The 21,342-nt window shown below is 38.1% G+C and overlaps 3 protein-coding genes across 3 annotated transcripts; 2 read left to right on the top strand and 1 right to left on the bottom strand.

The window, feature by feature from the left end:
• Nucleotides 1–2,191: 2,191 nt before the first annotated feature.
• Nucleotides 2,192–3,281, top strand: LOC112058506 (UDP-glucosyltransferase 2-like). The gene has a single exon (XM_024099389.2). It carries the CDS (start codon nt 2,252–2,254, stop codon nt 3,215–3,217), a length of 966 nt encoding a protein of 321 aa, XP_023955157.2. The 5' UTR covers nt 2,192–2,251; the 3' UTR covers nt 3,218–3,281.
• A 2,179-nt stretch (nt 3,282–5,460) lies between these two features.
• Nucleotides 5,461–17,477, top strand: LOC112058476 (uncharacterized). Its single transcript, XM_052883585.1, has 7 exons — nt 5,461–6,333; nt 6,559–6,593; nt 8,977–9,847; nt 12,649–12,874; nt 14,222–14,438; nt 14,539–14,724; nt 15,724–17,477. Exons 1-7 carry the CDS (start codon nt 5,476–5,478, stop codon nt 15,998–16,000), a joined length of 2,670 nt encoding a protein of 889 aa, XP_052739545.1. The 5' UTR covers nt 5,461–5,475; the 3' UTR covers nt 16,001–17,477.
• LOC112058477 (KIF-binding protein) lies at nt 17,379–21,285 on the bottom strand. The gene is made up of 2 exons (XM_024099341.2): nt 19,819–21,285; nt 17,379–19,143 (listed from the first exon to the last, which is right to left on the bottom strand). Exons 1-2 carry the CDS (start codon nt 20,792–20,794, stop codon nt 18,317–18,319), a joined length of 1,803 nt encoding a protein of 600 aa, XP_023955109.2. The 5' UTR covers nt 20,795–21,285; the 3' UTR covers nt 17,379–18,316.
• Nucleotides 21,286–21,342: the final 57 nt, after the last annotated feature.

Raw genomic sequence — 21,342 nt, 5'->3', positions numbered from 1 at the left:
TGTGCTATAGGATAGACGATAAAAAATTCACCCTCACTTTGCATGCTACATGGAATAAATAAACATGAAGTAGAAATCTTTATCAACTTAAATAAAATAGACATTTTTATTGACAGATACACATATGACTGATGAAAGAACAGTTAAATTAAAGGGGTACAATATATATATTTCACTAACACAGATCACATCGGCCTCCGGCATTTTCGGCCTCCGTGGCGCAGTGGTATGCGCGGTGGATTTACAAGACGGAGGTCCTGGGTTCGATCCCCGGCTGGGCAGATTGAGATTTTCTTAATTTGTCCAGGTCTGGCTGGTGGGAGGCTTCGGCCGTGGCTAGTTACCACCCTACCGGCAAAAGACGTACCGCCAAGCGATTTAGCGTTTCGGTACGATGCCGTGTAGAAACCGAAAGGGGTGTGGATTTTCATCCTCCTCCTAACAAGTTAGCCCGCTTCCATCTTAGACTGCATCATCACTTACCATCAGGTGAGATTGTAGTCAAGGGCGAACTTGAAAAGAATAAATGGAAATTGAAAAATGCTGGAGCTGCCGTAGTCATTAGAGAAAATATAAAACAACATGTCCTGCGTAACTTTAAACATAAATTTCTACAGGCCTCCATAGTATCTATAGACGACTGGCAAGGAACCTTAAATGTTGCAGTTGTGTATTGTCCTCCCAAACATAAGATCTCTGGTGACAATCCATCCATCCGCACTCACTTTAAAATTATATATCTCGGGTACTAATAAATAGAGAATACAGAAAGCCAACATTTAAAAATAGTGAACATTCTCCATTTTATGTTTTTACTCTTACGTAACGTTTACAGTAGATTCAATTGCTTTCAAGCATATTTGTTTACAAGACAACGATCATCTACGAAGTCACAGTAGATTACTGTGACGAAGTTCACCTTCTTTGAATAGGAAGTAGCGTCAAGAAAAAGCAAGTTCTATGGCCACAAAAAAGCACCGGGGGACTTTTTGTTGACGTTGCAAAAGCTAATTAGAGACAAGTTAATTTTTGTTCATACTTACGTAAAATAATTAAAGTTGTGTTTTTAATTTTATTAAGTACATGTTAATCATCAATAAATATAAAAAGTATACAAATTGCAAAAAGTTATCAAGATAATAATTATTATCCAGATTTTATTACTAACTAGCGGACGCCCGCGACTTCGTCCGCGTGAAATTTAGTTTTTCACAAATCCCTCGGGAACCATGAATTTTTTCGGGATAAAAAGTATGCCTATGTGTTAATCCAGGCTATAATATATCTTAATACCAAATTTCAGCTAATTCGGTTCAGTAGTCGAGGCGTGAAAGAGTAACAAACATTCATATCATCAAAATCATCAGTTTTCGCAAATCTCGGGAAACCATGAATTTTTTCGGGATAAAAATTAGCCAATGTCCAGAGTAAAATCTATTACCTTTCCAAATTTCAGCCAAATCGCTTCAGTAGTAGCGGCGTTATAGAGTAACAAACATCCAAACATCTAAACATCCATACAAACTTTCGCGTTTATAATTATAGTAGGACTAACGAGCCCTGCGATTTTATCCGCGTGTTTCAGTATTTGAGGGAACACTCTGTCACTAAAATAAAGCTATCTTCTTTATGTTATCTTTCAAACCTGTCTTCGGGCCCCATCAGGCGATGCTTCTGCGCTAGCCAAATCCCACGGTGACGCCGCTGAGGTCCCATTAAGGAGCCTACAGCACTTACACAATCGGCAGAAAAAATTCACCGCTAAACCGTTTAACCGATTTAAATACATTTTTGTGGAGTGTAAAATCTCTCTCTACAAAAAAATTCTTTGGAGCTTATAAACATATTCCTCCTGCATTTTATTTAGTAGGCATGTAAATTCATCATCATCTCATCATTATTCACTGCTGAGCTCGAATGTACTCTCAGGATGAGAGGGGTTAAGCCAATAGTCCACCATGTTGGCCCTATAAAAATATTTCAGTAATTTACTGATATGTAAATTACTGAAATATTTTTATTATTGGTAGATTTACTATTATTATAAAAAGGAGCATATAATTATTGGATTAAATACAATTTAATATTAATAAAAAGTCTTATTATATTGTTACTATTTTACTCGGTAGCTTTAGCATAATTTCGATCTTTTATAATTCAATTTGTATCTAAGACATAATTACAACTTGGTGGTAGTTCGAAGATACATCCAGTACTGTTTCAGCAGTGGTCGTGAAGACACTCGAGTGAGATGAAACGTTTTATATTTATAATTTTCTCCGTCATTCTGCTCTGTTGCCATGGTGAAGCGGCGAATATCCTCGGTTTATTCCCCATCACAGTGCGAAGTCACCACATGGTTTACGAGCCATATCTGAAACGACTCGCGGAGCGCGGTCACAACATGACCGTGGCATCTTTCTTCCCCGTAAAAGATCCACCCGCAAATATCCACGGGATCAGCTTGCAAGGAATTGACGAAACACGATTTGAACAGATCAACTTAAACGCCTTAGAAAGCAAGAGTTCCTTATATAACATTCCGATGTTAGAACGCGTTGTAAAATGCATTTTTACGCAGGAAACATTCTCTGCATCGAATGCAAGAATTTGTGAGCGCCTGGTCGATTTCCAACCGTTTATTGATGCTCTGAAAGGTGAATACGATCTGGTTTTGACGGAGCATTTTTTGGGCGATTGTGCGTTGGCTTTGTATCGTTTGTACGGTGGAAAAGCACCGATATTAGCTGTGGCGACCGGGGCACGCATGCCTTGGACAATGGAACGCATCGGTGCAGTCGACAATCCCTCCTACGTGCCCATCGTAACGTCCACATTCAAATCGGAAATGTCCTTTATGGAACGAATGGAGAATACGTTGTTGAGCATTTGTTTAAATGAATGGTTTACACGGCAAATTACGATGAAAGAGAAAAAGATATTAGAGACAAGATTCGGCAACATTCCAGACCTCAATGAGCTGGCCAGGAATGCGTCGATGATATTCTTAAACACATTCCACGTACTTAACGGAGCCATGCCTCTCGTTCCTGGGCTGATAGAAGTTGGTGGGATGCATTTAAGCCTCGACAAGAAACCTGTACCTCAGGTAGGTATTATATTTTTACATAAAAGTACCTATCCACATAAATCAGTGCTTCATTTGTTACGACAAAGAAAAGAATATTGTAAATACCTCCACACATTTCCAAAATAAAGGGTTTTGACAAACAGACAAATGGACAGAAAATGAATATAAGGTTTTTGTTTTTAGGGTTCCGTAGTCCACAAGACGGACATGACGAAACTCCTTGTGGACTACGGAACCCTAAAAATGTGTAAAATAAATACTGAAAAATATGTTTTTTTGGGTACCTCCCCTACATGTATAGTGGGAATGTATTTTTTTACGCGTTCATTTCATAACGTAGGCTATCGTTGGATAAGTTCTTGAAAGACATGAGGGTCTTTTGCCAATATTTTCGATTTATGGATCCATTTGTAAAATATTAAGATTTTAAGAGCAAATTTTTGTTAGAGAATCTACGGAACCGTGCGGTACGGAAATTATTTTATTATATTTTAATAAGTCGACTTTGTGTTCCTCCCTTACAAAACGCTATCATATGTAAGGACCTAATATAATTATGTGTGTACCTTTTGCGTGAAGATCCAATTGCCTTCAAGCATCTTTGTTTACTATGATGCAAACTATGACAATGGCTACCGACTTGGAGATTGACCTTTCTTAAATAGGAAATAGCATCAAGAAAAACCAAGGAAAAGCAAGTGTGCTATGGTCGTTAATTTTACCAAAAAAAGCACCAAAGAACTTTTTGTTGACCGGTGTAAAAAACCATTTGTGTGCGTACATAAAATAATTAGTAGCGTTAATTACACATACGATGTTTATCTTATATAAATGTAAAAAGTATACAAATTACAAGAAATTATCAAGATCGCACAGTTATCATTCATATCCTACTAATATAATAAACACGAAAGTTTGTATGTTTGGATGTTTGTAACTCTTTAACGCCGCAACTATTTGGCTGAAATTTGGAATGGAAATAGATTTTACTCTGGATTAACACATAGGCTACTCTTTATTCCGGTAAAAGCTATGGTTTTCCGAGATTTGCAAAAAAAATATGATTTTGATGGTATATGAATGATTGATACTATTTCACGTCGCGACTGAACCGAATCACGTGTTTAAAGTAGAGATAGATTATAATCTGGATTAACTCATAGGCTACTTTTATCCCGGAAAATCCATGGTTCCCGAGGGATTGAGCGCCTCGTTTTTCATGCGCTAGTAACAAATCTAACAGTATTAAAATTATTTATCTATTTATTTTGAATTTACTTAAAATACAAAATTGATCCTATTTCTAATTATATGTATCACCACTGGGCATAGATAGTTTACATAAATCTGACACCGTCTCAAAAGTAGAAATTATTCAAACAGATACCTGATATAGATTGTAATATTAGTACAATAACTTGTTATTAGTCAAAAAAAATCAATCAAAAGAAGAGAGGATTAAATTACAAGTAAAAGTTTTAGAAAAGAGCAAATACCCAGTTTTCAGACAGTATAATCTATATCCATATTAAACGCAAGCATTTAGTAAAGTCTTATTATAGTGTTAATGAGTATATAAATGATAAAAAGCTTGGTGTTAAACTTAAAATAAGTTTGTAAAATGGTGGTAAACAAAAAAAATAAACGTCTATTATTACCACCATTAGATTCAATTAAATTTTGACATTGACCTGACCTTTCCGATGTGCTTGTAAACTAAGCCTAATTGAAATAAGAGAATTTTGATTTTTTTTTTTTAATTTTTATCAAGCGCTGACCTAGATTCAAGAATTCGTGAAATCCAATTTAAGACCACCAGGTACTCGTCCCTAATACGCACCAATATCCCGTGGACAAAGCTCACAACGATTTGGTTAGTAGTTCCTGATTCATATTGCCTTTCCAACCTCCTTTTTCCTACCCTTCAACAAGGATATTTTTAAAGTGACACCTAAGCAAGCGCTTAGGTACCTCCGTAATAGGCTACATCAATTACCATCAAACCTAATTGCAGCCAAGCGCTAACTCTAGCGCCTAACTCGTAGTATAAAAAAATCAGATACAACGTAAGATTTTCCGGTAGGATCAAAAACTGATAACTAGCCACTATCGATGACTACTACTAGGCCTCCTACCATCACAGTTTACATGGTGGTTGCCTATCATCTAATTTATCTTAGTCGAATAATAATTAAAATTAAAATAATAAATATATTCATATTAAGAAGTTTTATAATTGCTATTTGGTGGCTTCAGCATAATTTACATTCACTGTTCCGCCTTCTATAATAAACATTGTATATTACACACTACTACAACTTGGTGGCAGCTCGAAGTTACATCCAGTGCAATTTCAGAAGTGGTCGTGAAGACACGCGATTGTAATGACACGTTTTATCTTCATCATTTTCTCCGTCGTTCTGCTCTGTTGCCATGTGGATGCGGCGAATATCCTCGGTCTATTCCCCGTCACAGTGCGAAGTCACCACATGGTTTACGAGCCATATCTGAAACGACTCGCGGAGCGCGGTCACAACATGACAGTGGCATCGTTCTTCCCCGTAAAAGAGCCACCGCCAAATTTCCACGGGATCAGCTTGCAAGGAATAGACGAGACACGGCTTGAACAAGTCAATTTAAGCGCCTTCGAGAACCAGCGTTTGCTTTACAAAATTCCAGTGTTGGGAGGCATTGCGAAGGGTATAATACCGCTGCAATCGTTTGCAACATCATCTGCCAGAATATGTGAGCGGCTGATAGATTTCGAACCGTTTATAGAAGCTCTGAAAGGTGATTATGACCTGGTTTTGATGGAGAATTTCATGGGCGATTGCGCGCTGGCTTTGTATCGTTTGTACGGTGGAAAAGCGCCGTTATTGGATATTATGTCCGGAACACCTATGCCTTGGACGGTGCAACGCATCGGTGCAGTCGACAACCCGTCCTACGTGCCCGTCATAACGTCCTCATTCAAATCGGAAATGTCCTTTATGGAACGTTTGGAAAATACCCTATTAAACATTTGTATAAATGAATGGTTTAAACAACAAATTACGATGAAAGAAAAAAAGATTTTAGAGAAAAGGTTTGGCAGTATTCCAGACCTCAATGAGCTGGCCAGGAATACGTCGATGATATTCTTAAATACATTCCACGTGCTCAACGGGGCGATTCCTCTCGTTCCTGGGCTGGTGGAAGTTGGTGGGATGCATTTAAGCCCCAGCACGAAATCTTTACCTCAGGTAGGTATATTTTTCATACGAGTATGTTATATCTACATAAATCTATATTTGTTATGCTGATTTGGAAAACTCTTTTTTGATTGAAAGGGTCCCAAAACTATCATGTCAGAATGCGATGATGGAAACTTGGAAAAATCTAGAGAAACTTTCGAAAATTGTAGGGGCGACTAGTGTTTTTGTAATTTTTTTTATTAAGTATTTTATAACACTATAATTTTATGAAAGTCTGAAGTCGATCTGATGGTGGAGCCTAAACACAGGCGAGAGCAGTCCTTACCAATTTACAACAGTTAGGTTAGTGTGGTGATTAAGACGAACGACAGTTATGGGAACTCCTCAACGGTTTACTGTAGCTACCTATATGGACTGGAACTGTCATTAGGTAGCTACAATATTAAGTATATTTCTGATAGCAAGTACGCAGTGCAATTTTCACAACTGTAACATGGAAGATGTTACCATACAAACTTCCAACCCCTATTTCACCCCCTTTTAAATCGTACCAAGTTTCTTTGAATTCAGTCAGCGGTTTCAGCGTGATGCCCGGTCAATAAAAAGACGGACAGACAGACAGACATAGGTAAAATCTGAAAAAATATTTTTTTGACTTCAGTGTGTATCGATTACAATGTCCTGCAACAAAAAATTTCAAAATATCTTCAATACACAGAATTGGTCCTGTTACAATTTATTAAAAGTTCAATATTTTATATAATTATATTATATAACTAGCGGACGCCCGCGACTTCGTCCGCATGAAAGTCGATGTAAACTTTCATCTATCCCTACCCTAGCCTTACCCCATCCCTACCCTACCTATTAAGGCTGCACAAGCGACGGAAGCTTAAAAAATGGAGTAACTTCTCCCGTTTTCCCAACATTTCCCTTCACTGCTCTGCTCCTATTGATCGTAGCGTGATAAAAAGTATACTATAACCTGTCCAGCCGGGCTAGCATGGGCAAGGGATAAAATTTTTATCCACCAATTATATCCACTGACTAAGGATATAAATCCACCCGTCATAGCATGGCCACAAGGGAAAGACAAATTAATCCCCGATTGACATTACGCGTGGAGATCTTTTCCTCGACTATGGCATATGGAGTGGATAAAATGATATACTTTGGGACTTTTGACATTTAAACGCGATAAATTTATCCCTGTGAAGTTGATGTGGGGATAAAACTTTACTTAAAAAAACAATTATGTCTCGCATATTTTGGTCTTTAACAATTGCTTCGCAATATGGGGTGGGGTAGGGGTAGGGTAGGGGTAGGGTAGGGTGGGGTAGGGGTGGGGTAGGGGTTGTGTAGGGGTGGGGTAGGGGTGGAGTAGGGTAGGGGTAGGGTAGAGGTAGGGTAAGGGTGGGGTAGGGGTGGGGTAGGGGTGGTGTAGGGGTGGGGGGGTGGGGTAGGGGTGAGAGGGGGTGGGGTAGTGGTGGGGTAGGGTAGGGGTAGGGTAGGGTGGGGTAGGGGGGTAGGGGTGGGGGGTAGGGGTAGGGTGGGGTGGGGTGGGGTAGGGGTGGGGGGTGGGGGGTGGGGGTAGTGGTGGGGTAGGGTAGGGGTAGGGTAGGGTGGGGTAGGGTAGGGGAGGGGGGTGGGGGGGGGTAGGGTAGAGGTAGGGTAGGGGTGGGGTAGGGTAGGGGTAGGGCAGGGGTAGGGTAGGGGTAGAGGTAAAGAAGGGTAGAGTAGGGATAGAGAATAAATGCACTTATGTCACAACGAAGCTTGACCGGGTCCGCTAGTATGATAGATACTATAGATACCTACTACAAACCACCGCAAAAAACAATCACCAAACAAAACAATGCCAACAGAAAACAGATAAATAATATGCACAAAATAACCAAATATTATCAAATTTACGTTTATTTCGGACTATTAATATACCTAATGCCAATTTATAAGATATATACAAATGGGTTGACAAGTCTTTCCCTCCGTTTATCCACCGGGGATATTATATCCACCGGCGTGCCCATGCGCGGTGAGTGGATAAAACGAGTGTGGGGGATAAACGTTTTATCCTCTCCCCGTGGATAAATTTCTCCCTTGCCCGTGCTAGCCCTGCAGGAGTATGAAGAACAAGTGTACCAAGTTTCTTTAAAATCCGTCAAGTAGTTTTTATTTCAATAACCATACAGACACACAGACAGACGATAATTTTACTGATTGCGTTTTTGGCATCAGGATCGATCACTAATCGTTATTTTGGAAATATATTTCATGTACAGAATTGACCTCTCTACAGATTTATAATAAGTATAGATATTTTAAGTTAAATATAAATATTAGCCTCGTGCATATTAATTAGTAGACACCCCAATAACTAAAATAGTTTTACTTTAGGTTATTATTAAAAAACTAATAAATTATTGATTAACTTCTTAGCATAACAGTGGTTGTTATGCTCTAAGAAGTGGTGGTATCATCTAATTCATCTTATTGAAAGCAGCAGAATATTAACTAAAGTATTAGAATAAACTGTATACTAACAAATAACATTGCAATTTTTACCGACAACTTCAGCATAATTTACATTCACTTTTCGGCCTTTTAGAATGCACATTGTATTAAAGACACCATTATGCTTGGTGGAAGCTCGAAGCTACATCCAGTGCTGTTTCAGCAGTTGCCGTGAAGTCACGCGAGTGCGATGACGCGTTTTATCTTTAACATTTTATCCGTTGTTCTGCTTTGTTGTTATGTGGAAGCCGCAAATATCCTCGGCTTGTTCCCCACCACAGTGCGAAGTCACCACATGGTATACGAACCATATCTGAAAGGACTCGCAGAGCGCGGTCACAACATGACAGTGGCTTCGTTCTTCCCCATAAAAGATCCACCTCCAAATATCCGCGAAATCAGCTTGCAAGGGATAGATGAGACACGGCTTGAACACGTCAATTTAAACGCCTTCGAGAACCAGGGCTTCCTTTACAAAATTCCGGTGTTGGGAGGCATTGCGAAGAGTATATTACCGCTGCAATCGTTTTCCACATCATCGGCCAGAATATGCGAGCGCCTGATGGATTTACAACCGTTTGTAGAAGCTCTGAAAGGTGATTATGACCTGGTTTTGACGGAGATTTTCATGGGCGATTGCGCGCTGGCTTTGTATCGTTTGTACGGTGGAAAAGCACCGATATTGGCCATGGTGTCCGGGGCACGCATGCCTTGGACGATGGAACGCATCGGTGCTGTCGACAACCCGTCCTACGTGCCCATCGTAACGTCCACATTCAAACCAGAAATGTCCTTTATGGAACGACTGGAGAATACGCTATTGGACATTTGTATAAATGAATGGTATAAACAACAAATTGTGATGAAAGAACAAAGGGTTTTAGAGAAAAGGTTCGGCAACATTCCAGACCTCAATGAGCTGGCCAGGAATACGTCCATGATATTCTTAAACACATTCCACGTGCTCAACGGGGCCATGCCTCTCGTTCCTGGGCTGGTGGAAATTGGTGGGATGCATTTAAACATTGGCAAGAAATCTTTACCTCAGGTAGATATATTCTTATATACAAGTAGGTATCCATCACATTAATCAGTACTTACTTTATTTGCTACGATAAATAAACAGAATATTACCCATATTTACTAAAATTTCCAAATAACCGTAATTAAATAGGTTCTCCACAATTTCTTTTCTCTAAAGGTATTAAAGATTTAATTTAATAAAATCTCTCGGTATTCACAACATAATACGAGTACGTAAATATTCACACACGTAATAAAATTCGCTAGTCTTCTTTTTTAATATTTAATGTATACTTATAATAAATATGTAGAGAGGTCAATTCTGTACATGAAATATATTTCCAAAATAACTATCAGGGGGTGATTAGTGGTCGATACTGATGCCAATAATGCAATCAGTAAAATTTTTGTCTGTCTGTCTGTCTGTCTGTATGTTCTTTATAGAAACAAAAACTACTCGACGGATTTTAACGAAACTTGGTGAAAATATTATTTATACTCCTGGGCAGGTTATAGTATACTTTTCATCACGCTATGATCAATAGGAGCAGAGCAGTGAAGGGAAATGTTGGGAAAACGGGAGAAGTTACTCAAGTTTTTAAGCTTCCGTCGCGTGCTTTGTTCGTTATAGAAACAAAAACTACCCGACGGATTTTAACAAAACTTGGTACAATTATTCTTCGTACTCCTGGGAAGGTTATAGTATACTTTTCGTCACACTGCAATGCAATGAATAGGAGCTGAGCAGTGAAGGGAAATGTTGAGAGAACGGGAGAAGATACTCCATTTTTTAAGCTTCCGTCGCCGTCGCGTGGTAGTGTAGGGGTAGGGTAAGGTTAGGGTAGTGGTAGGGTAAGGATAGGGTAGGGGTAGGGTAGGGGTAGGTTAGGGGTAGGGGTAGGGTAGGGTAGGGGTTGGGGTAATAGCAGGGTTTTACGCAGACGAAGTCGCGGGCGTCCGCTAGTCTTAATAATAATTATGCCTCCCTAATAATCATACGACCCTCTGTGACTTTCAGTGCCCTTTGTTTGGCTCGTACCTCGTATTCCTCGTATTTTTAGGTAATGGGTCTTTTAGCCCCTTTTATAACAATCTACTATTATACTATGTAATTACAACCATTACTCGTAGAGCGAAGCATCAATAAAAATGCGGCAATTTTGAGAGCTCTCGTTGCGCGCGCCGCGTAAACGCGTAAAGTTACGCTTATGCTAGCCAATCACAATCCAATAAGTTCACGTGCCTGCATGATGTCATGCAGATCGCGATTCGCGACTATCACATGATCGGGTTTTATTGGATGTCCTGCAGGCACGTGAACTTATTGGATGGTGAGTCACTAATCATGTATGACGGAATTGTTTTCCTTAGTCGCAGTAATTGTTTGGTGGTAGTAGCGTAAAACCAGCGGACTACAATAGAGCGTCCATCAATACCTCATTAATTAAGTTTTGATTAGTAGTTCGTAAGTTATGAGCTTATCTAGCGGAAACTAAATAGTTAATCACTTAGCACACACTGTCTTCACACATACACACACACACACACACACTCAACCACACACACACACACAATTTCTCATACCAACGTTCACTACATACGTTTTAATGTGATTATTTTTCTTTTCTCTCTTTTTTTTATTATTTCCTTTTCATAAAAAGTATTCTCAGATTGTGCTTTTTTATAAATTGTTCTAACTATGGAAAATCTGTAATTGGCTGTAACATACAGGAAATATTGTATAATTGTATTCTTGGTAACGCTGTTGATTTTTCTTAAAAATAAATAAATAAATAAAATGAGGAACTCAAATGAACATACACACATATCTTACCCTTCGTAGTCGGGTAAAAGTGGATGCTCCTTTTTAACCCCGACATAAAAAGAGTTTGACGTGTCTGTCTGTCAGTCTGTCTGTGGTACCATAGCTCCCAAACGGATGAAGCGATTTCAATTTAGTTGTTTTTGTATCAAAGGTGACTTACGGGCTAGTGTTCTTAGACATGTTTGATGAAAATCGGTTTAGCCGTTTAAATGTTGTTGGGGTTGAAAGTGGGGAAAAACAACCGAATGTCTGCAAATATACTCGAGCGGGATCTGAAAGCGCACTTAAAGAAAATATTCAGGACTTGATCAAGAATGTAATTATTAATTACGTGATGTTCGGGGTTTTTTCAAAATTTTTAATTTTATTTTTATTTTTAACTACTAGACGTAGGTAGGTACCTACCTGATGACCAGGTATCTAATTAAAGTTAAGCAGATAAAAAGACGAAGATTAAAGATATGGAAAATTATAAATAAGAGGTATATTTAAAAAACAAACATAGGTATTAGGTATTAGATGGAAAATTCTTTATTACAATAGTATAAGAATTTTTATTTTAGTTAAATTAATATTTTTCTAATTATTAACAGGAATTATTTTAAAATTCCAACATATTAATGAATTAATTATGTTAATTAATTTATTAATTATTTAGTTTTTCTGTCAATCTTGACCCGACGCTTACATTTTATTGTATATTTAATCACATACCCGCCTCGTTAAGTTCTTTATTATTGCAATGAAATGAAAAACATTTCATTTTTTTTGCAATAATAAAGATAAACAACCATCTGCTGTTTTTCATAAAGGATAAAGTTATTCTTGTTTAGGAAGGCGGTTTGTTGTAATGGGCTTTACGGAATACGAAAAATGGGGTTGTTATTAATTTGAAGATAATTATATTAGGTGGCTAACAGACCAACGTTAGTGAATAGGCCAGCCGCTACAGTGGGCCGTTAAAATATGTCCATAATGATGATGAATTATTTCTTTTGCAGTACATCGAGAAGTTCCTAAACGAGTCCGAACATGGCGTGGTGTTATTCAGTCTGGGCTCCCATGTAAAGACCATGTCAATGCCGAAGTATAAGGAGCAGATCTTCATCAACGCACTCTCCAAGTTGAAACAGCGAGTGATTTGGAAGTATGAAGGCAGCGGAGAAGAGGGAACCTACATTGGAAATATACTGCGGGTCAAATGGTTACCGCAGTACGAATTGCTACGTAAGTAATTTTTTTTTTTTAATTTTTTATGAACCTCACGAAATCCGAACCTGTGGTGTGGAGACTTTACAAATAGTCATACTTGACGTTTCAAAAGTGCTTGTAAACTAAACCTAATAGGGATGATGACAGTTTTTTGTATTGTATATGTATATAAATGAAGAGTATGCTAATAGTAAAGCAATTTTGTAAAAGTAACAGGGTATCTGCGATCATTACTTTCAGAGCTACAGGGATTTAAAGGGTCAGATTTGCGGCTCTGCCGCGGATCCTGAAAAACGCCTCATATAAAATGGTACGAATTAATGAGGTCGTAGATACCTACATAATGATCGTTAGATTTGTATGGGCGTTCAAACAAAATTACTAATATCTTTGTTATTTGTACGTTGATGTTTTTAGTTTATTTATTGAAAAATGTCACATTTAATGTAAGGAAGCTAAAACTGTATGAATTTTCATCTAATTACGATAAAAGATTTTTAATAGATTTAGAAATTTTATAATCTTATTTATTTTGCAAATATCCAGACAATCTTTGCTTTTTATATATAAATTAGTTAAAATTGATCTTATTTACCCGAATGTATCACAAAAATCAATATACCTATTCAAACCTAGTCATCATCCCCATTGAAATAAATGAATTTTGCATTTTGAGTCCGGAAATTCGTGCCCTTGATCGCAGGCTTCTTAGGCGTTTTCAAATAATTGTTTCTACGTTTAAGGCACGGAAGTCGTTGATCCGTGGGTTAAGGTTATTTTTGCAACCAGAAACACTTCACTGCCAACCAAAACTCACTACCGGTACAAAAAAACACGCAAGATTTTAATCAAGCTTGTTTTCAAAATTTTTTGACTTTTAACATTATTTCGGCGGTGAATGGACTTAATTCCGGCTTTATCGATTCCGGGCTCCGCTCTATGCTCAACGAGCCTTTGGTCCTTGCCTCAAAATAACCTGTTTTACAAAGAAAAAATCCACTACATAATAATTAATTTCAAAAAAGGTTTAAAGGTTTATTAATTCCAAAAATTAAGTTAGGTTACAGTAAATTCCACTCAGTCGAACTTATTCAGTGCGAATAATTTATAATATTATGTTCATCCCAACAAATTTTCAGAAATTATACCTATACGAGTTTCAAGCCCACTCTGGTCTGAAGAATAATCCACAAGTCAGTGGATTATTCTTCATTCTTCTATAAAACATGCTATAGGTCATCCCACAGCTGGGTAAAGACTGTGTTACTAAAGACCTACTACTAATTTTGTACTGTACCTATTTTATACGTACGGTACGAAGTTGATTTGATTTGAATGTGAATTTCTAAAAATTGTTTACAGAACACAAGAAGGTCATCGCCTTCATCACCCACGGCGGCATGTTGGGGATGACGGAAGCGGTGTCAGAGGGCAAGCCGATGGTCATCCTACCGTTGTTCGCTGACCAGCATCTCAACGCGGCAGCAGCGGCTGAGGCGGGCGCTGCCGTAGTGTTGTCCTATGTGGATCTGACTGAGCAATCTCTTACTAACGCGTTGCAACACGTTCTGAGTGAAGAGTAAGTATCTTAATATCCGGGATACTGCGGAGAAGTAAATCTGTATACTTATTACGTAAATCTGCCTGGACAGTCTTTAAAAGTAAGTAGATATGTCATTATACGGAATATTGGGGATGACGAAAGCGGTGTTAGGGGGCAAGCCGATGGTCATCCTACCGTTGTTCGCCGACCAGCATCTCAACGCGGCAGCAGCGGCTGAGGCGGGCGCTGCCGTAGTGTTGTCCTATGTGGATCTGACTGAGCAATCTCTGACTAACGCGCTGCAACACGTTCTGAGTGAAGAGTAAGTATATTAATATCCGGGATACTGCGGAGAAGTAAATCTGTATACTTATTACGTAAATCTACCTGGACAGTCTTTAAAAGTAAGTAGATATTTCACTATACGGAACATTGGGGATGATGAAAGCGGTGTCCGAGGGTAAGCCGATGGTCATCCTACCGTTGTTCGCCGACCAGTATCTCAACGCGGCAGCAGCGGCTGAGGATGCATGCATGGATCTGATTGAGCAGTCTCTGACAAGCGCGCTGCAACACGTTCTGAGTGGAGAGTAAGCATCTTAATATCCAGGATATTGCGGAGAAGTAAATCTGTATCCGCAGTATTGTCTTAATATACTTAGGTATTATGTAAATCTGCCTGGACAGTCTATAAAGGTAAGTAGATATGTCACTATACGGAATATTGGGGATGACGAAAGCGGTGTTAGATGGCAAGGCGATGGTCATCCTACCGTTGTTCGCCGACCAGTATCTCAATATGTATAACATACAGAAATTTTTAATTTACATCATCATCATCATTAACAATCCATATTCGGCTCACGTGATATTTAATTTCTTAAAATACACACAACTGAAAAGTTGGAGCTGCATGCCCCGGATTCGAACCCACACCCTCCGGATTTGGAGGCAGAGGGCACATCTACTGGGCTATCACGGAAGAAATTAAATATCACGTGTCTCAAACGGTAAAGAAAAAACATCGTGAGGAAACCTGCATACCAGAGAATTTTCTTAATTCTCTGCGTGTGTGAAGTCTGCCAATCCGCATTGGGCCAACGTGGTGGACTGTTGGCCTAACCCCAAATTCTGAGAAGAGACTCGTGCTCAACAGTGAGCCGAATTATCAACCCATATTCGGCTCACTGCTGAACTCAAGTCTCCTCTCAGAGTAGTCCCTTCTTCTGCCGCGTTTGAGTAACTGCAAAAATCCCCTCTTCGGCTCCCCTCCTAATATATTCCCATCTTCATTTATTAATCCAAGTATTCTTTTTTTCAGAATGGTTGCAAAGGCCCGGAAAGTGTCCCAGATGTGGCACGACAGAGAATCGTCTCCCATCGACACGGCTATCTACCACACAGAACGGCTTATTCGATGGGGTCACGATGCCAAGCTCTACACCAAAGCGAGAGATCTACCATTTTACAAGCTAGCCCTAATAGACGTTGCACTAGCAATAATATTATTCATAGTAATATTTATAGCTTTATCAATCTATCTAATAAAAAAAATATTGAAGCTAATAATAGGCAAAACCAAAGTGAAAGCTGAATAAAATAAGGTCAATCATTAAACGCGCATAAAATTGCAATTGATAAAAATAGATCTATATAATCAACGAATCTCGTCTATTATTAGGACCGGAAGGTGACTCACATTTAAGACAGGTTACTAATACCTACATATACCAACTGATTTGAGGTAGGTACAACTATCTATTCATTAGTTTCAGCCTATTTTTACGGCACAAAACAAGGTCAAGGTCTGTCTCAGGAGCGTAGCTAACACCGTATCAGCCAAATCTATGATACAGGCCCCCGGGCTACAGGCGCCCCTTACGATTTTTTTTTTATTCTTTACAAGTTAGCCCTTGACTACAATGTCACGATGGTAAGTGATGATGCAGTCTAAGATGGAAGCGGGCTAACTTGTTAGGAGGATTGCAAGTAAAAATGAGGAAAATTTAATCTACAATGTCACTTAATCTGGTGTTTCCCGAAAAAAAACCTAAAAAAAGACGCCTATAGTTTTCACTTCAGAAATGACGAGAAGTAAAAAAACTCTCGTTTCTTTCTGTCTTTTTCTTTCTGAAAAAACTGTCTCTTTTTTTCCCGGATTAGAGCGAGGGCACACGATGCATTGCGCTGTGTCGTCTTTCATAGAAATATCTGTAACACGTCAAACTCCGCTCCGGCGCCGCACCGGACTTGCAACCACCGAGACGAGGCGGGTAGGGGTGAATGCGCTGCGACGTCGGAGCGGCACCGCTCAGTTGTCTTAACAGACTGTCCAACGCTGCGTAGCGGCGCCGCTCGTGTGCCTGCTAATACGTTGAATCTTTGCGATGCGGCACCGGAACGCATCGTGTGGCCCCGCTCATAAGCGTGTTGGAAACATCCTACATAAATCACTGTTGATGACTGCTGTTCGACTATTTTCTAACTGTTATGACCGGCTGATGTTAATGATAGTGATTAAGATCGTCAGATTAAAGTGCTTTCCGAGGCAAGGAGGCACAAGCAACTCAGCTCGGAATTTTTACTGAGTTTTTTATTTTTGTAGCTATTCTAAGAATAATAACTACTTACATAGTTTAAAAAAGTAAAAGACACGCTTTTAGCGCGCACTATAAATTACATATACTGGACGTCACGTGACTATTTTTTTCGTATTCCTGACAGCAAGCCCTTTCATTTGATATACTCATGGGGGTGGATTTCAAACAGCCAGTACGCCATCTTGGGGACGCCGCCATATTGGATTTGTAATGACGTTTCTTAGCTAGTCACGTATTGTCATCAGAACTCAAAGCGTGTGCAAAATTTCACCCTAATCAAAGACCGTGAAGTGGGTCAAATTAAGATTCCAAGATTTGATTTTTTTACATACATAGATACAAGTAAAGCTAAAGCGTGTTAATAAAAATGCAGCAAAACATTTAGGTTCTTTTATTGTTGAATGACATATAATGAAACTGAAACAATAGATTATTTATTATTATAATATATCAAATATAATATTAATCATAAGCAGATCATTGTTTTTATTTTTGCCCTGTTACTTATATAATTGTATATAAACACATTTTTACCTGACATAACAAACATCGGTATATGTGAAAAGGCACTAAAGTCCGGCCGCTCAGAGATTGCGTTTCTGACAGATCGTGATCGAACGGGCGATGTGACTTTGAACTGGCGTACATAGTTGTTAAACTGCTCTGTTCAAGGTTATGCCAATTATTGTTTGTCTTTGGCAAAATAACGAGGCAATAGCGTTTTTGACGTTTGGAAAATTTTAAAATTACATGGTTTTTAAGTTAAGTTTTATATGAAATTTTTATTAATTAATATCTATATATTTAGACCCTTATACGAAATTAATATTGTTTATGTTAAATTTGATATGAGTCAACTACTCTAATGTATTCCAATATGTCTGTCCCATTCGATCACAACCTATCAAAATCTCTGAGCGTCAGGACTTTATCTAGGCAAGCCATCAATCTTATCATGTTTGATCCGTTTGACTATAGTTAGCCTAGTAGTTATTGCCTAGTAATAAAATAAAAATACTGAAAATTATGTTTTAGTTTTACATTCAATTGTATGAGTAGATTATACACAAGCACAAAGTGTAAATATTTTGAGTTGCCAGCTAAAAATAATTTAGTTACACATTAAATATAATTGTCATTTGATATAGGTCAACCATACTTGTAGTAATCATTTCTTTTGTAATATTTCTTGAATTATTCAATGAAGCATAAACCAGAGTAGACAATTTTAGATTTGGAACTAAGAATGTCCAAAAAATCAATAATTGCTTAAAGAATGACAAGAAACTCATCCAGTGTATGTATAGTAGTGTACTAAGCTACAAGCTCCTTTTCTAACTTCTTAATTTTCAATGGAAGAATGTTCACCATTTCCTGGCATAGGGTGTATTCTTCTTTCATCATATTAGCTGCTTCAGGATCATTCTTACAGATATCTACGACGCCTTGATAACATTCGTAACTCTTCTTAACATGACTCAATTGTGCGTTTTTGTCCACAGCAATCCTTTTCATGCTATTTCTCCCGATGTAAGCATATGCATTAATAGCTGGCCTCACTACATCACTCTCTAGTTTAACTGGCATTACACCATTTTTGTCTTTAACTGAATCCAAAAACTTATCATAGTTCTCAATACTTTTCTCACATAACATATTAATCTTTTTCAGTATATGGGGTGTAGGTTTTTCTTTGGATTTGTTCAGTTTGTCCAATTTAATGTTTAATATTTCTGAGTATACCTCACCAAGTTCGTACCAAAGCTGCCTACAATACATTAGGTAATATGTTGGGTTTACTTCTTTGAGCAAATCCTCTAACATGTCCACTCTTCGCTTGTACATTTTTGCTCGCCTTTCATCGTCTTCTTCAAAGAAAGCAAGGTATGCATATGCTTGAGAGGAATCTTGCACTAACTCTATATGATCGGAGGCTAATGTATCAGCTCTATAATAGTCTTTAGCCTTGTCCAACCAACCCTGACAGCAGAGGAACACTTCCCGTGCATCTTCATATGTTAACAAATATTTATCACCAATTTTCTGTTCGTATTTTGAAACATCAAGGTCTGGGAATGTTAATTGTTTGAGGTCTCCCTCACATATGTTTTCAGTATCCTCAAATGTTAAATTTGACATATCTGTAAGATGAAAAATGACATTTAACACAAGTAATAAGTAGGTCAAGTAAGTGGTAACCACTATAACTTTAACACTAAAGAAAAGAGTTGGGCAGAGATGTATTTAACACATCTTATTGGCACTAGATATAGATAGTACTTTTTATATTTGATGTACATAACTGAGTAGTTAACTGAGACTGAAATGAGTGTTCCAAATGCACCTAGTCAAAGAAACCCATAAGAATAATACTGAGTGTATTATTGCCATTTCAAAATGGTTGAACTAAATCCTAGTTACAATATAATAATTATTAAATATACTTAACATAAAAAAAAAAAAAACAAAATAAATATTTTTATATTTATATTTTATCAAAATATAGATAAAAAGGCTGAGGTGGAGCTGGATGGGAAGTGTGGTCAGATCCTCAAAAGAGAAATGGGCCATACAGGTCATACAATGGTACTCCAGAGATAAGTAAAGGAGGTAAAGGAGGCAAAGGCACACAAAAGATGGGAAGACAAGCTGCTGGAAGTATAGAAGGGCTAGAGACAGAGCAGTGGCAATATCTGGTCCTATGTCGAAGGACAATCTGATTCTCGTGTAATAATAAATTAAGTATTAAGTGAAATATATGTAATACGCTATCAGTGAATAAAGGCTATTTTCTTTTCTTTATCAGTTAAATATACCTGTGGTTGCATCAGTCACAGTATCAGCGTCACTCATTAGTCTTTCCTTGGATGCAGACATCAGCATGATACAGTATTTAATCCAGCACCGTGCAACATCTGCATATCTATGTTTCAATGTTTCCTTCTTAGCCAAATGTGCATCATCGTTGACATCAACTGCCAATAATTCAGCTTCGTACCTATCCAAAATGGTTGAAGCAGCTGCAAGATGGTACCGTGATTGATAAAACCCATTTTGCTCAACGAAAAACTGTGATAATGTTGCACAATTCAACGACCATTCAATTGGTTCATAGTCTTTATACATTAACTGCCTTCTCAATGTAACGTGGCAATATATAGCAGACTTTAAACTCTCTTTTAAAGTCCCATACACTTGTGCCAAGTAGTACAGTGTCAAAGTGTGAGCTTTCTCTAAACACATGAAATCTGTTATTATTGTATCATCTGCTGGGGTTGCTATACCCAAAATAGTTTCAATAGGCACAGGCATTCGCATTGTAGCTTTAAAGTCTTCGCAATTCTTTTTCGATGACAATAAATAGGTTTTCGCTCTCTCCGCTTCGTCTCTAAAGGACCACAGCAAGCCGAGATTGTTTTGAACGTTTACAAGCAGTATTATGACTTCGGGCTCCAAAGCGCTCGGCAGGAGGATGTCTTCTGCCTCCTTCAACGCTTTTTCACAACCAGTAAAGTCCTCTGTTTCCATATCAACGCTACCAATGGACAACATCACAGCGCCTTTCAATGCATCTATTTGTACCCTAGTTAAACCAGATTCAGACTCCGCAATATTACCTAATACGTCACGCATGTTATTCAGTATATCCTTGGCTTTGTATTTCGACACATAGGGCTCATTTTCAGGATCATTCTTACTATCCTCGTCGATTAGTTTGCGCACTTTCGCGTAATTTTCTTTTAAGTCGTTCACTATTTCCTTTGCTGACATATTGTCCGATGTGATAATCATAATAACTTTTTAATAACAATAACGTCTTACTAATAATAATATTAACAAACAATAATTTTCAAATTGATGTATTGGAATGGAATTTGATTTTCAAAGAATGTGTCATTTTCATTTTTTGATTGCGATACTTTTTTTTAGGTTTTGCTTTTACTGCTTTGAGTTCTAGCAGTTACACAAACATCACAATTAATATATGTCAAGCACCCACTGTCAAGCTCTGAGTCTGTCATCACACTAATTCTAAATTTGAATTTCTAACAAAGTGGTCTTTAAATTCTAAAGAAGGTAACGAAATCAGCCATGCTTTTTATGATCCCACACGTCGGTTGTTATTTTTCGAGGGATTTAGATATTTTGTCTATTTCCCTGTAACACCCCCAGACGAATTAAGTATAGATATTAGATATCACCTTATCAGCTAGATCCTCAGACGAATTAATTAATTTCTCTAAGGCGATCTTCCTAACCATGTACTCATGCTTCTTTTCTTGTAGGACCTTAGACCATAGGACAGGGAATCTAAGGCCTAGTTTGCACTACTTTAGTAT

Source organism: Bicyclus anynana, chromosome 9, assembly GCF_947172395.1.
Source record: "Bicyclus anynana chromosome 9, ilBicAnyn1.1, whole genome shotgun sequence".
Lineage (NCBI taxonomy): Eukaryota > Metazoa > Arthropoda > Insecta > Lepidoptera > Nymphalidae > Bicyclus > Bicyclus anynana.
Note: the sequence above shows the minus strand (reverse complement) of the source record. Positions and strands in the feature narration are given on the sequence as shown.